The 16,820-nt window shown below is 42.3% G+C and overlaps 1 protein-coding gene across 1 annotated transcript in view; it reads left to right on the top strand.

Annotated features, from left to right (window-relative positions):
- Positions 1–16,820, top strand: part of ITGA9 (integrin subunit alpha 9) — a 962,089-nt gene that overhangs the window by 504,178 nt on the left and 441,091 nt on the right. The window contains exon 16 of the mRNA XM_085607531.1: positions 4,300–4,449. Within this exon, the coding sequence (XP_085463657.1) occupies positions 4,300–4,449 (150 nt within the window). The remainder of the gene's footprint in view (positions 1–4,299; positions 4,450–16,820) is intronic.

The raw sequence follows: 16,820 nt of genomic DNA, 5'->3' as shown, positions 1-16,820 counted from the left end.
TTGCATGTGAAACAAGCATTGGCATAGCCAATAGGTCTCGCCTTTGGGACCTTATAAGTGTTTAGATATCCAGCACAATACCCATGGTGCAACAACATCAAGTGTTGCATGGATAAACACTTATAAGGTCCCAAAGGCGAGACCTATTGGCTATGCCAATGCTTGTTTCATTGTTCTTGCCCATGAATGGTATTCGAGTAATGGGTCAGTACTTGGTGTGGTCTTCAGTGTCTAGTATAGGTTTCTTTAGGAGTGGGAGGATCTGGCATGTCTTGAGAGCTTGAGAGACATTAACAATAGTGAGTAAGGGAGAGAAAGAGGCCCCAGAGAGAGCTTTGATGAAGGATGAGGGTAAGACATCATCTTCAGAAGTGGCTTTGGAGGAGTTGAGAATGTCACCGAGATCTGTGAGAGGTAGGGCTTGGAACGGTGATCATTGCAGTAAGAGATGAAGCAGGCTTTGTGTTGTTGATGTGCTGTTGGATCTTATGTATATTTTCACTGAAGAAGGGGTTGACTGCAGTACAATTTTCTTTGGAGTAAGGAATGGGTAGGTTTGGTATGCAGTTGATGCAGTGCTTCATTGTCTTAAGCATTCTCCTTCTGTTGGTGGCTTAATTGATGGTGCTGTTATGGTACTTTGCTTTGAATGATTTGATGAGCTATCTGTGTTTTGCACAGAAGGAATTCAGTACCATGAGGTCTTCAGGGGTTCTGTTTTTCTTCCTTTCATTGGTATCAGAAGGTGGATCATTTATTGTCGGCAAGGTCTTTAGAATACCAAGGTGCTAAAAGCTTTGGCTTCCACTTGTGTGTGTTAATTGGTGTGTGGATATTCACATAGTTATCATAAAAGTGCTGATGTTGTTTAGAAGGGTGTTAGCTTCAGGTGTGGAGCTGATAGGGTAACAGTAGTTCAAGTATTAGGTTGTCCATGCAGAAGTCTTTGAAGGATCAGAAGGTCTGGTCTTCTCTTTGTGTTGACCTTGTTTTGTTCGTAGTACGCTGAGCAGTGAGATAGGGAAGGCAAAGTGGTCAGCCCAGTCCAGGGTAATGGATGGTTTGCATTGGATTGTTGGTAATGCCAAAAAGACAAGGTCGACGAGTTGGCCTTTGGAGTGTGATGGTTATGTGACATGCTGTACTATGTTGAGTACACTGAGTTTGAAGAGGATGTCTCTTATGTTTTTTTAGCTTATTTTGTCTAGGAAGTTGAAGATGGTGATGTGGGCATGACAGATGGCTGAGGTGTGATGACATCTGAGAATTCATCAATATAGTCCTTGTTCTCCCGGGAGGCCAGTGGGGGAAATGGAAAGTTTGAGTTCCAGAGAGTGGGAAATTGCATGTCAGCAGCTCCATGAAGTTGAGTTTTACGAGAATGTGGGGTGAGCCATTTTTCTGTGATGAAGAGCGCATGAAACCTATGATGAGGTCTGCTATGTCTGGTGCTTGGAATAAAGCAGAGGGAGCGTTTATGAGCATGAGTTGGAATGTGAATAATGTAGTTTGAGGGTGTGTGGTAGTTAGTGGAATGTCTACAACGTTGTGCCTATGTGTTGTGTGAATGCTATGTGAGTGTCTGGGTCGTCTAGATCTGGGTGTGATTGTTGGGATTGGATGCTGGTTGAGGCTCATGATTATATCTTACCTTGTTAGTTTCAGCGGAGTAGGAGTTCTGTCCAAGAACCTTTCTTACCCTAACAAGCCCATGCATGCAATACCCTTGTCTATTTTCATTCTTTGCTGCGGATGCTTGGGCGGTGGGACACACTGAAACAGTTAACTGAAGTAGTGAGAAGGCAGCAAGAGATGTCACTTCCTGTTCTGATGGATGATGGGAAACTTAATATAAGGTAACAAGAGATCAAAAGTTACTGAACATTCTAACAGGGCCTAAACAAGAACTTTAATTTGCTGCCACAACTATTGTTTGTAAGGCTTGCAGTGACAGTGTCATTTTGAAATTGCTTTGCTTGAATTGTGACATATACTTCTGAAAGCAGTACTGAATCCCAAAGTATTAGCACTTAGAACCAGGTTAGATGATGAGGAAACCAAGAGATTGCCCCATAAAGTCAGTGTCTCCAAAGGGCCAGTTGGGATGGACATCTGATCCTTCAGAAGCACTGGTCTTTGGTACCTTATCCTAAATAGGAGAATCAAAGCTCCAATGAAGACCTTGACAGAAGATAGATACTGATTCACATCTGGGCTTAAGAGTCAGGAATTTACTCTCATTGGCTAACACCTATTTTGGTAAATTTCGAATTGTCCTGTAACTTTCAAAGAATTACAACAGTGATTCTGGGAACCCGTGACTTCTGAATATACCCAGGAGTACTCATATCTGTACACAATTCCATGCTCAGAAATGTAACACATCGACACTTCGTCATGTGTAAGAGACATGTAAAAGCACATTGGCCCATTAATGTTTGATTTCTCCATGGGGAAAATATTCCTCTAATTTAAAGAGTAAGCCTGGCAATTTTGATTGTGAACCATCTCTGCTCCCACCCTGGATGTTTGCCTGCTTCTGTCACTGACAGAAATACATCTCCAACAATGTTGATGGGCAATGTGCCTCACAAACATTGTGACTACGTACCCACATGCTTACAAGTTTGTGTGTGTTCAATTACTTTTACAGGGGTCCTCACACTGCGATTCCCACAACCTGTCCCTTTGTGCTGATTTACTCACCAATATAATTCCACCATCTGGCAGACGTTTAAGGGCAAATAAATCCATTTATGGATGCAAAATCACATTTTTCTGAAACATCATTTTTAATCTGCACATTTAAATTATGGTATTTGCGCTCCTATGCTTCAAGTTGTCCACACATAACTTAGTGAGTTGACCTTTGCCGCTCTTTGTAAAAGAGTTGCATTTTTACATTCCCTGTTTTCCTGCTGGGGTTTCTTTCAAAGGGAGCATTTCCAATTGCTTCTCACTCTATCTTTTCTTAAACAATCTTCTTAATCCCTTCCCATCAGGTTTCAGTGGCCTCCTCTCTACAGAAACTGTCCTCTCAAACGTACCTTGCTTTTTGTCCACTCTCCACCACAATCAACTCTCTTACCAACTTCATAGTACTGGACCTACCCAGTGCCTTTGGTGAGTATCCTCCTCTGCTCACCTTCCTGGATTTTCTTGACATAACAGGAACACCTCACTTCATATCTCTCTGACGCCCTTTTACAATCACTTGAGACACGACGGCGTCAAGCTAACCTCACTTCCAGTGGGTGTGGCCCAAAGCTCTGTCTTGGTCCCCTTCTTTTCTTACTCTACATTCTATGGTGATGCCATCTCCTCATTTACTTATCATTTCAGCCCTATGCTGACAACAGCCAAATCTTCTTCTCATCCACCTCGACATTTTACACCAGTCGCACATCTGCATCTGCGTCATTGCTACTGCCATGGATGGTGCATCAGTCACCGGTGCTGCGCTCTATAAAAATGAAGACCAATAGTTCTCATCTTCCACCGAATCCAGTGCTCTCAGTGTTGTATCCAGTTTCCCCCAACCCCTCTAAAGTGTGTTTCATTATGCAGAAGCCTAGTCCTCTTAAACCCAGATATGAAAATGGAACCGGCAATGAAGGTGGAATTGCTCAGCATATGCAAAATACACTCACACATATGACTCAAGACAGCCAAAAACAAACACTTATCAGTTCCTTACTATTCATTAGATTGTAATACTGCAGTAATCTTCTAGTAGGAATCTTCATCTGAGCCTTTATCACAATAAACTGGATCCTTAACTTTTCTGCCTGAATTCTATACAATTTACCTAGACAAGGCTTTATACGAACTATTGTCCGACCTTTAACTACCTCTCCGACATTTTAGCTTGATATACACCAACTCAGATCTAAGATCCACCTGCCATAATATTCTAGTTACACCCAAGCCATATTGAGTCACCTCTAAATTCTGATTATTTAGTTTTCTGGCTCTCCTTTATTGGAATCCTCATACATTCATGCAGCGCCTCTCTCAAAAAGTTAAAACTAGTACTGGAAGAACAAAGAAACTTGATAAGTGAGAGTTAAGACAACTACATTGCACTGTAAAATCTATATTTTCTTTATTCATTTTATATATGTTATCTTAGTGAAGTGTATCGTAATACTTGCATGCCGTTGCCAAACACAGAGATGCAACTATGTACTGCTGTTGGCACTATGTAAAATGCTCCTGGTTGGAATGCTCCTATGCTGTTTAAATAAATAAGCATATGCATGTTTTCACCATGTAAACCCTTTTTTCTTTTTTATTCAGAGAAGAGTCAAAGATGTGATCTCCCCGATTGTGTTTGAAGCAGCCTACAGTCTTGGAGACCATGTTGTTGGGAATGAGGAACTGGAGCTCCCTCCTTTGAAGCCCATCCTACGGTGGAAGAAGGGACAGAAGATTGCCCAGAGGAACCAGGTCAGAACCAATGCTGCATGCAGATATGTAACTTTTCTCAGGCTTTGTCTGGTAGGCTACCATTTGTAAGAAGGACCTGTTGTATGTTGGTCATTGATACAGTGTGTATATAGAGCTAGAGATGATCTGAACGATGGTAACAGAGAGAGGGGTAACACACCACCCACCTCAAACAATCAGCAGAATAGAAAGCAAATCTGCAACAAAAACGACAACACTGCATTTAGGCTAAAACTTGAAAAGTGGCTATTTATTGTCTTCCTCTTTTTCCTAATTTTGCTTTAGCCTGGGTTGTCTTCTTTATTTAATTTATTTGCAATTCTCTTTCTGTTGGGTGGGTGTTTACTTTGCAGTGTAATTATTAGGATATGCCTTTTCTTCTGGGCACTGTCCTGGTTCATGTTACCTTCTGTTTGGGGATTTGTTGTCCTTCGCTTGGGATTTTTTGTGCCCTCACGTTTTATATTTTTCAGACTTAGATAAAACTGGTTTTCTGGAAACCTCTGTAAGCTTCATAATTATTTTCCGATCCTGTCGGTGTCAGATGTTGCCTACCGGATAGTCCAACCTATCTGTTGGTGCAAATACATAATGTCAGCTTACTGTGGGTTTAGAGCCAACCCAATACTTATCACGGGTTAGCTTTATTGTCACTCTTATTTGATTGCTTCTTGTTAATTAGCACGTGTGGGCTTTACTTCTTCTTGCGTTTGTCCTTTCCCTGGAGCATGGCAGCATTACTTGTATCCTTCCACTGCTTGCTTTTACAATCACTACTTTTTTCTTTTTGTTTAAACACTCCATGATAATGCATGTATTTTCCAGCTGTCTCACACGTGTGCTACTCTTGTCCCCTTCACAGCTCCGTGTTGCTCTCTCTCACTGTGCACTTCTCCTCTGAACTCCGATGCACTCGCCCAAGTTTCTCCCCGCATTGCTTTATTGCCTGCGTGCTTCTCCCCAAGCTCCATGTTTCTCTCTCTCGTGTTGCTTCCCCCACCCGCTTCATCCCTGTTACTTCCCTCTGGCGACCCTCCATGTTATTTCCACCTTATCAACTTCTGTGTTGCTTTCACCTGTCCCCTGTGTTGCTTTCACCCATCCCCAACCCGCCTTAAAAAAAAATCACTTTTGCCTTACTTTCTTTCTTTTTACTTGCCAATCCAACTCGGATTGGGAACGAAAAAGAAAACAATCTACTCGTGCCATTTTGAAGGCACATGCATGCGTCAGAGATGCTGTGTAGCATGGCTAAAACCACTGCCAAAGCCATTAGGTCCCAAAGGCAATACCTACTGACTTTATCAATGACTGTTTCTACTGGGGCTCACCCCTGACAGTGATAGGAGGAATAGTTCTGAAGTTCAGAGGATGAAAAGGTTTAACATCTGTTCCAGCTGGGCAGGCAGTCCCAGTTTTATTGCTAAGAGAGCAGTACTCTGATGCATTTGTCTCTCAGACATGATGATGTGAGAGCTATCTCCACATTTTCCGAATAACTCTGGAACTAAATACTGCAATTTCATCTCTCGAGGGTCCCCTGCCAAGTATAAAGTTACCATTTTCTAATAGCTCTGTCTGCAAAATCAATTACCCTCGAATAAGTCTGTACTTTAAAAATGACATATTATAAAATCGGTGAAATGCACCGCTCGCACTCAGAAAAGACACGATTTATCACACTTACAGCTATAACTCGTCTTGATTTTCATTCCTTCAGTGAGTAGCTCTCTACTGAGAACCGAGTCCCACACAGATGTTTTGCGCTTTGCAACTCATTTGTAGCAATCAGACTTGCTTTGAAGTGCCTTTCTATGTCTGAATGAGTGCTTGACAACTGACAAGTCACCTTCAGACCCCTGATGGAGTGGTCTTACGCCTACAGTAGTGTGAAGTCAGCTCGCGACTTCATTGCCCTGGGATACATTTTATAGATTAAATGAATGGGAGATGATTCTGACATAGTTACAGTGCAAGGATTTGGCAGACTGACATTTTGATGTTTTAGCGCCGTTTGTTCCTTTGCAACAGGGCCTCAGGTCTTTTGTTACACTGCAGTGTCATGGTAAGGCGGGTGCCTTAGTCTTTTTAATTTAGCACTGACCATGGCCATACAAGCAGATAAATGATGTAGACACTGGTGAACTTCCATTCAATGGGAGACATGCACAACAACCTTTCATGCAGACATATAAAGAGCCAACACTCCTGCCACTGTGGCGAGGCACATACATGCAGCTGATACAGGCCCATTGATTTCTTTTAGTATGTCAGCATGTGTAGTATCAGGAAAGCCTCAGCGTGTCTCATGCCTCTGACATGCACATACATTGTGCCACAATGTGAAATGATTGTGCCTTTCTTCCGTTGTACAAAGCTAGCTCGGGAGCAACGTCATACTGTACATGGATGGGGGATTGGAAGACAATTCAGGGTCATGTGCTACATTTTTGCATTAGACATTTTTTTAAAACATTCTAAATGCTCACTATTTGAAGGACAGGGAGAATAAAGTAATTTGCCCTAACTGATGCGATTTCTTTCAAGTGACTAAAGCCAGGAGTAGAACATGGGTCTTTAGGCTTTAAAGTCAGTAATTTAACCACTAGACCACATCTCCAGACCGAGGAAATAACCACTGTATAATAATAACACGTTGTCTGATGAACAACATGAATTAAATTGTCCCTAGCTGCTAACTTAATGTGTTAGTGTTTTCACTTTATGAAAAGATGAAATGATAAGCCGGCTGTGCTAGTGTTTGAACCTGTCACCTACCGTTTAAGACTGCTCCTGTAAATGACTTATGAGGAGAAAGTGTAGGTAGTCCTGAACTAAGAAAAAGACTTACATCACTGAAGTTCAAAAGATTTACTACCACTAAATGTAATGAAGTATCTCCTTAGTCAGAGCCAGTGAATGCCACAGCCTGCGTCCGGCCACCACCCACCTCCAGCTCATGTGTCCCTGATGCACAAGGCTCTAGGTACAGGTCGTGGCCCTCAGTGCTGGTTCCCCAAGAATCTGTGGTGGACTCTAGTCACACCCTGCAACCTGCTGCACTGTTATTGTTTTAACATGTTGTACTGTGTAGTTGTGCTGTTGTTTTGTGCATTGTTGTGCTTGTTTTATTGTGTTGCTGCTTTGTTGTGTTGTTGGTTATGTTTTTTGTTGTTGTTTTTGTCTTCTTGTTTCGATATTGGGTTGTTATTTGGTGTTATATTGTTTTGCGGTGTATTATGTTGTTTTGCTCTGTTGTCTTGTGTTCTTGTATTGTGCTATCATTTGGGTTTATGTTGTGATATTGTATGGTGGAATTGTGCTATTTTGTGTTTCTGCTTTGTTGTTGTGCTGTTGGTTATGTGATTTTGTTGTTTTTGTCTTGTTTCCTTATTGGGTTGTTGTATGGTGTTATATTGTGTTGTGGTGTGTTATGCTGTTTTGCTCTATTGTGTTGTGTTTTTGAATTGTGGTACCATTTGGGTTTGTGTTGTGGTAGTGTACTGTACAATTGTCCTATTTTATATTGTTGTAAAGTTGTGTTCTGTATTGTTATAGCGTTGTATTGGTGTTTTGTGCTACTGTGAAATGTGGACAGAGAACGGTTAATAGTTTTTATATCTTTACCATTAAGTTCGCAATTTAGTTTGCGAATTGATTCAAAACCGGTTTAAGAACAAGAAATTCAAGAAAAATACGAATTGGATTGTTACAAATTTTCTCTAATGCTGACTTAGGTGTAAATCCGTTCAGAAGCTTTTGTCGGAGCACAGGGGAAAAAAATCCTACATGACTTAAAACGGAAAATTGTACTTTTGGATTGCCATCAATACGACTTTGCACACCCTTGGCAAACCTGCACAGATTGAAACTGAAAACCTTAGTTAGTTAAACAAACTAAGTGACTGCCAGATTGTGTGCTTATTTATCCAAGGGTACCAAGTTATTAACAAAAACATAGATATACAAAAGATAAGCCCCTAAAGCCCCAGGGCAACTTTTTTTTTACTGCAAATATCTGGAAAATTATTGAATGAATTTCTACCAAACCACAAAAAGGGCGTATTCTGAATAAATTTCTATCTTCTTGTTGAGCTTTGTGTAAATGCATTTCAATCGTTTTTGCTGTAGCGGAAACCCAAAATTCCTCTGAGACTTAAAATAATAAACACTGCTCTTCCTCTTCTCAATAAATAACTTGCACACCACTAACCAATCGGCACAAAGCTTAAATGAAAAATTCAACCTAAATGCATCATGTGCCTGCCACATTACATGTAGATTTGCCGAATAGTTCCTAAGTTATTAACTAATCAAATAATCTGTTTTCAGTAATAGTCTTCAATTAACCGTTCATTGAGTTGCTCTCATGGGTACGTGTGTGTGACATGGTTGTGTATGAACACATGCTGTATTTATACATGCGCACGCACACACTACAATAGCATTTCAATGTTACATATATCTTATTTGCTGATAAATCTGTTAAAATAAATCAGTACACTAAAATTATTGTTTTAACTAATGCATTTAATTATTGGCAAACGGATATTCTCCGTCGGCCTGGAGGAGGACTTAACGTCTGTCTAGCCGAGGATACTCAGGCCTGCCAAATTTAAAAATGACCGCCCAGCTGGCAGTCATTTCAAAAGCATTGGCAGGAACCACAGTCATGATGGTTCCTGTCAATGCTTTTTAGGTCTCGCCTAGCGTTGCAGCACGCATGCGCTGCTCGCTCTGGCGAGATATATTGTAGATGAGGATTTTCCAGAAGGGGACTTGAAGCCCCTGAATTTCATTGGTTGACGTCATCAGTTATGTAAAACACTGGCCTCCGATAGGAACTGAGCCTTTTTGGTTGCCGCCCTTTTAGTCCGGCTCCTCCCCACTGGATCGTCTGCTTCATGACTGTCGTGAAGCAATTTTTTATCTAAAGTATGCGTGTTATCTAAACAAGCCGTGAAGCAAAGGATCCAGTCCGGATGGGCGGTCCCAAAAGGAGGAAGGGCTGCAGGCACAACGCGCGCAAAGCTTTGGCCCCTTCCATTGCCTTTCTCCATCCCTCCCTCACCTCATGAAGAAAGAGAAACGCGCGGACAAGAGCACATGGGAAAAAATAAACAAAAACAAAGACACGCCTGAATGGCATCGCAGATCCCTCTCCCCGCGGCAAGGGAGGAGCTGACCTGGTCTCTAGCCCACCTCTTCACAGAAGTGCGAGAGTGTAAAAACAACACCCCGTGCCCGCAGCCGCTTCCACCTTTTGGTGCTGAGCAGCTGGTGGGCCAAACAGGTGTGAGGAAGGGGCAGCTGTTTCTCCTCTCTACCCTGCCTAGAATGCTCTCCTCTGGCTGGTCATCTCTGTTACACACACACACAGCACGGCAGAAAGCACTCGCATTTTCTCTCACGTGGGACTGCCGCCTCTGCGCTATGGTCCTAAACTCACCTTCAAATGACGGTTGGTATTTCTGTGGAGTCGACAAATATTCGGATTTGAAATCGTCCCCTGCACATGCCTGACTCTTCACAGTTGAAGGAAGCCCATGCTATATTTTCCTAAATATACCTGTCGGTGTTTTTTTAATCTCTCGCGGCATCTATTCATTTTGTAGGCGTAATACGCTTGAGCAACGCATGTGTGACTGTGTTCAGTTTTCATTGTGAAATGAACTTGAAGTTGCCAGGCCAAATATGGCTTCAGTTTTTAGATATTCGCACCTTACTGTAAGAATTGCGTCCACTTTACTTATAATGCGCCCATCAGACTTCTAACTGATGCAAGTTACTCCTAAAGATATATGTAGTGACACTTTTATTTTACCATCGACACAAAACAACTTTTGTGGCTCTAAAGCAACCAAACGACTTCATGGTGTTTCTTCCCTTGAAGGCAAAGCTTAGAGTGGCAGGGCTCCCATACAAATGCACCACTGTACCTAGAATTGAGCACAGCAGATGATGTAACACGGCGGCTGCCTTCGGTCCCCCACAAAAGCTGCATAGTTCCTGGGGCAGAGGCGGCCGTGCACGTCTTCCCGCCGTGGCACCTGACAGCCTGTTCTGCGAGCACCCGCGCTAATGGGACGTGCACACGCTTTCGGAATCCTCGGATCACGGTCCCTGTCGCAAGGTATGGCACTAAATCGGCTGCCTTTTACCTCGGACAGTGCCGCACGGAAAGCATATGTACCAGCATTCAGAGTAGCATCACGTCTATTTTTCTCTCTCTCTCTTACACCCATATTTGCCCTCTCTGCCCCCACACCCATTTCTCACGGCTGTCTGTTCTACCGCCCCGCTTTTTGTTTTACTTTCCTGTCTGTTATCTCATCCCTTCACCTTAATTTTCCTTTACCTCTTATCTCTCTCTCTCATCTGTCCCTCCCCCTTTCGCTCTCTCTTACAATTCATTTTTCCCTTCCCTTCACACTCTATATCTCTGCTCATTTCTGTCTCTCTGTTAATATCACTCTCCTTTCCACACTCTCCCACTAAACTGCCATTCACATGTTCATTATGCTTACTAAAGGAGATGTCGTTTATTATACAAAGCCTCTGCCCAGCCAATTTGCAATGCAATAGGTCTCGCATTTACGCAATTTTATGCTATTGGCATTGTAAATGACAATGCCTTTTATCATAAATGCAATGCAATATGTCTCATATTTACGAGAGTTTAAGCTATTGGCATTGTGAATAACAATGCCATTTATTTATGTTTTAAAAATGAAAACAAAACTAAAAGGCATTGTCATTTACAATGTCAATAGCTCAAACTGGTGTCAATGCGAGACCTATTGCATTGCAAAAAGAAAATTCAAAAAATGGGATTTTCTTTTTTAAAATAAAAAAATGCTCCTCTCACCATAGCGGTACAAAAGGGGGTGGTGATGGACGGAGCATCAGAACCAATCAAACACTCACACCCAGTCAACAGATCTGGGTTTGAGCCATCACCGTTCTTTAGCCCACTCTGCCACCCCAGTTCACCATGGCGCACCAGAGCATTGAGCAGTTTTCACTGCCACTTACCAACAAGGTTTTCTGGGGCAGTGAAAGCTCACCTGTATGTCCGCCTATCTAAATTAGGTGCGTGGACTTAGAGTTCATCCTCAGACGCCCCTTAGTCCGTCAGGCCATCACAGACAGGTTCTAACCACGGCAGAGATGGGGTAGTCTTTGCCGTGGTTACTACACCAAAGGTCCGTCTGCATTTATTTATTTGGCGGGTGGACCTTTATGTTGATGGTAAGGATACTCTCTCCCCATTGTGATGGAGTATCCTTACTGTCAGCATACAAATCAAGCCCTAGATGTCTTTACTATTGTATAGTGTACATAATGCGTTCATTCAGTGTTAAACAAATAAAATAGAAAATGGCGAACTGCTTGCTTGTTCTCCCAGCCAGGCTCTTATGCAAGCTATGTTTCTCAATGGTCTTTTCAGTAAGCCCAATTTTATGGACGCTGTGTACAAGTATTGTTTTCCAGAAACTAGCTAAAAGATCAAAAATATGATAATACGCCAGACCACTACATCAAATAACGGAGTACTGCAAGGTTGTGTGAAAATCAAGTGAGTCACATATTTTGGCACAGATTGAAGACATGTAGCATATTCGCTCCACTCTATTGTTTCATTTTTCCTGACAGAAAAAATCTCCTCCCTTAGTTACTGGTTATGACGAGACCAGAGCTAAATGTACATTATGACTGCGTAATCTCACATAATTTCCACACTTTCTTGTTAAACTTGCTGTGCGAAATGCTTAAAATCACGCCATTACACCAGACTGCATAATTTTCCATCTATTCGGAGAAAACTCCTACCGTAAGAGCACATTAACCATGTGAATGAACAGAAAGTGAGTGCCTCCTGTTAGCTTCACCTACAATGTAGCGCTATGTTTTTTAAATGGATGTGAGCACACCTTTTGCACTAAAAAATAGAGCTTTATGTTGGGTTTGCATTTTGTGTAATTTTGGGGAAATTTCATGTGATTACACAAAAGGAAATTGTGCAAATTTTGCACACCACTGCTCGTGACCTCAGGGTCACTGCATTTTGTTTGTGGTGAGCATTCATCTCACTCAGCCCTCCTGCCAGCTTGTTGTTTATTAGCAGATGCACAGTCTGTGGTTTCCAGGCTGATATGTTTTTGTTTCTGAAGTGGTGCTTCATGCGGGGACTGCAGTTTGAGTTGTCCTAAATGGCAGAGGCACAGAGATATTAAGTGTTTTGCCAAAAGTTCACACATGGTGTAAGTGGGGACACATGAGCTGAACTCAAGACCCCCTCACCCCAGGTCCTGTGCTTTGTTGGCTAGACCACACCCGATCAATGGACAGTACTCCATCCATGATCTGTCATCCTCTCAAAACATTCCTTTCCTGAGGACCTTTTCAATGTAGAGTGTACAATGCTTGGAGATCCCTAATGTTGAGAGCACTGGAATGGTTGACCTCCAAGCATTGATCGTGACCAGCGCAAGACAGCACATATATTCCTCTGTTTAGCATCGTAAATTCAAATTTTGTGAACATTGTAGATGTCAAATTGTGCAGCAGCTGTTCTGCCTACATGCGGCTTGGAACCACCCATAAAGTACTTCTTTCACATCGTGAGGCAAGAGGATGAAATGCTAAGCCATGCCTTCTCCTCCTCGGCGGAGTGGAGCATGGTGGCTGTCGCAATAATAAACACATTAGGTTCAAAACAGAGAGTGAAGATCACAGGCTTATTCTTTTTTTAAGATTCAGAGTTCATATTAGTTTAAGGTTCGACTCCAGGTTCCTTCTCAAACCCTTTATTAATTCTATATTCAATTGTTAATTTAAGCTTGAACAAAAGTGCGTAGAAATGTTCGACACCAGTTAAACTCTTCAGAATATTGGAGTAACTCAACCGCTGTGCTAACTGAAAAGTACTGTGGGGTGCATATAGGGCTCCGAGACAACTAGTTTCCCTCATATTAGACTACGAGAATTATTTGAGGGGAATGTTTCCTACATTGTTCTGGAGAGTGTGCAGTCAGTCATGCCCCCAAGTTTACCATGTAGCAAGTCTCTTAATATTTGTAATTTTTGACCTCAGCGCACACAACTATCATGCGTTTAAGCAAAGGTCCCACATTGAAATGGATTGTGACCCGAAGCTGGGTGGCTCTGTGGTCTGAGAGGGCACACCAAATACACCACTCATTTTCTGTAAGCTTAAAAAAGTGAAGAGTGGATTCTGATAAGGCAAAAAATGTGTTGAACTTAGAATACGTAAGTATATTGAAAAGCTCCACTTTTGTCATCTTGTCTTGCACACTTTGTGAATTGATAAAAATGTTTCATTGCTCTATAACAAAAAAAATTGTACATGTAATAACATTTCATTATTCAGTTTGTTTTCAAGATAGTAAAAACAAAAAATGGTCTTATCTTTTGATCGCTTTTCAACACATGATAAAGTCCTGAAATAATTAACACTGAAAAAGTGCCATCGACCCTATGCAAAAAAAAAGGGGTTTCCAATGTTCAAGGGAATTGGTACACACAGCAAAGATCCTGTTATATAAGGATAGATTTAGGGGGCTATCACACCTATAATAATAGTTGTAGAATGTACAGAACCCATTCAAAAGGACTATGTTGACGATTCACATCTTATAGAAGGAGGGGATGCCCTTTTCCTCAGTGTTCTTCTCAATAACATCTTTAAACATAGTCTTTCCTGAGATGCAGTCGACGTGTTTCACCTGTTTATGGAGATTGTGGCTCTCTTCAGGGACAATGAGCTATCCTTAGTCTGTGTGTAAAGAGAGGGGAGGATTACATCAGTCTTCTGTACAGTGAAGTGTATGTATTTGTTGTGATATTGTACACTGCTGTGCACGATAAGCATATCTGCACCTGGGGATAGTGGGAGGCAGGGGGACACATTGAGTCAACATTACTCCGTGAATTAGATTGACTGTATCAACATGTATGAAAATGTCATGTATGTGCTCATACCTTCTTGTCTTGCATGGGGATACAGATATAAATCTGTTATTTGGAAAACAAACATGAGAGACAGAAGAGGAACTTGTTAGGAACATTCTTATGGTCTGCACGTTACATTACAGTACTTTGTAATGAGTCAAATCTCACCTCCTCTGCTAGTTGCTGGTCTCTGATGTAGACGGTACCAACACATCAGGAGTCACCAGTTTCTCGGTGCGCGGTAGGAATGAATCTTAGTGGAGCTGTAGCTCTGATTAGTTTTGAGTGACAAGGCTGTGGGTCTAAGTAATGGCGTCATGCGCCTGAGTATGCTGGTATGATGCTGATCTAACTACGAGGATATTTTAGGCATACGGTTGTCAGGGGAACCAATTATGTATTGGCTCGTTGAATAGGAATCCTCATTGTGCTGGGACGTGCTTGCATCATGGCTTTCTGCACATTCAGAAGCGTTAGTTGGGTGTGGGGCCAGGAAGATCTGATCCAGGAAGATGTGATTGGGCAACCAGTAGGAACTTTAAAGAAAATTATTATGATAGTATTTTAATGGGTGAAAATCCAAGGAAATTGGTTCTGGTTCTGCTTCCTTCAACTTTGTATTGTGGGTCGGATGGTTTGCCAAATTACAACCTAAATTGAAATTATGGCATGTATGTGTCAGATTCATGTCTGAATGTGTTTCAAACTCTTTTATTCTAGTAGCGTTCTGATGGTTTGTTAAGGCCTCGGGTTATGATTTTGAGGTTGGGATTAATTTTAAATAGACTTTTTTCTCTCTTTCTTCCTATCGCATTCTATTTGATCACATCCAAGGTTGTTTGCGTCAATTGCTGGCATGTATGTTCATGCTCTATGAATTGTTAAACAGCGGTGCTCACACAATTTCATACCTAATCTTGGATTTACATTAGAAAATCCATTTGTGAGCTTGTTGATTGGTTTTATCAATGCAGGAATGATAGCTGGGACATATTCTATGTACCACATGTTTGGTTTTGCCAGTGGAGAAAGCGTAATGTTTTTATCTTGATGTCGTTGAATATGAACTTGCTGGCTTGTAGGATGGGTGAGCACTTAAGAGTTTGAATTTCTCAAAAATTAAATCCCATGTTTCCCCACCCACTATTCCTTGCCCCAGTCCACAAGAGTACTGAAAACTGCCAGGTTGACCAGTAGTTACAGGATGTGAAAATAACATCCCCATATGGAGGCACTACACTACAAGAGTCTGTTGTGAGCCCCTACACCCTGTTTCCCCAGTGTGCCTTATCTGGTCCTTGACTGATACCCTCCTCTATGGGCTGGGAGTGAGCGGAGTTATGTCACAAGACTGACCAAGTCATTGAAAGCCATACGAGTTCTGCCTATAATCCCTAAATGCAAAGCTTTTAAAAGTCAAAACAGTGACTGGAGTGGACTGGAGTTTTTCCCCATTTCCAAGGTTCCATATGTGGAGCTCTGCGAAGTATGCCTTTGTGCTGTGCCTTTTGCTTCCAGTCACCATAGCGACCCAGGGACCCAGGAGAGTGGGCTGCAAGGGACAACTCTAATCATCCTCACTTACTAGTGTGGCCTCCTTTTTAGGTCGAGGACTACCGGTCTGCCGAAGGCAGAACCGGAAGTCGAGATTTAATGTTTCCTAGAGTGGCTATTTAGCCCGCCTCTCTTTTTGCTTCTCCTCCATTGGCTGGCTTCCTAAACGGAGGGCCGCCGTTGGAGGAGAGAGCCGTCCCTCCAAATAGGCTCCGTCTTTTTCAGATTCGGGGGCGTGTTTTTGCTGTTCTTTCCACTTTTTAGCCACGCCCTCTTTAGAACAGCAGGAACACGCCCTCGAATCCGAAAAAGTTTGGAAGCTTCTATCCGCCATTTTTTAGGTATCGTCTGGCCGTGAGGATCTTCTTGCTGTTGTGCGTACATTTCAGCTAGCGCGTCGATCTTCTGGCCGCCAAAAAACTTCCTGAATGCGCCCACAGCCCGACCTCAACCCGCAGCGCTTTATCTGCCACATAGAGTGCAATGTATCTGTGAGTCTTTACCTGTAAAACACAGTAAGGGTTTTCTCCGAATTTGCACTTATCTCTATGGCGCGGCTTCACCAACCCCCTTCCAGCATTAACAGACCGGACTCGTACTCTGACGCACTATTTTTTTGTTTACATATCAGCTAATGCATCGATCTTCCGGCCGCAGAAAAACTTCCTGAACGCGCCCACAGCCCGACCTCAACCCGCAGCGCTTTATCTGCCACAGAGAGTGCAATGTAGCTGTGAGTCTTTACCTGTAAAACACAGTAAGGGTTTGCTCCGAATTTGCACCTCTCTCTATGGCGCGGCTTCACCAACCCCCTTCCAGCATTAACAGACCGGACTTGTACT

Source organism: Triturus cristatus, chromosome 5_2 (genome assembly GCF_964204655.1).
Source record: "Triturus cristatus chromosome 5_2, aTriCri1.1, whole genome shotgun sequence".
NCBI classification, from domain to species: Eukaryota; Metazoa; Chordata; class Amphibia; order Caudata; family Salamandridae; genus Triturus; species Triturus cristatus.
Note: the sequence above shows the minus strand (reverse complement) of the source record. Positions and strands in the feature narration are given on the sequence as shown.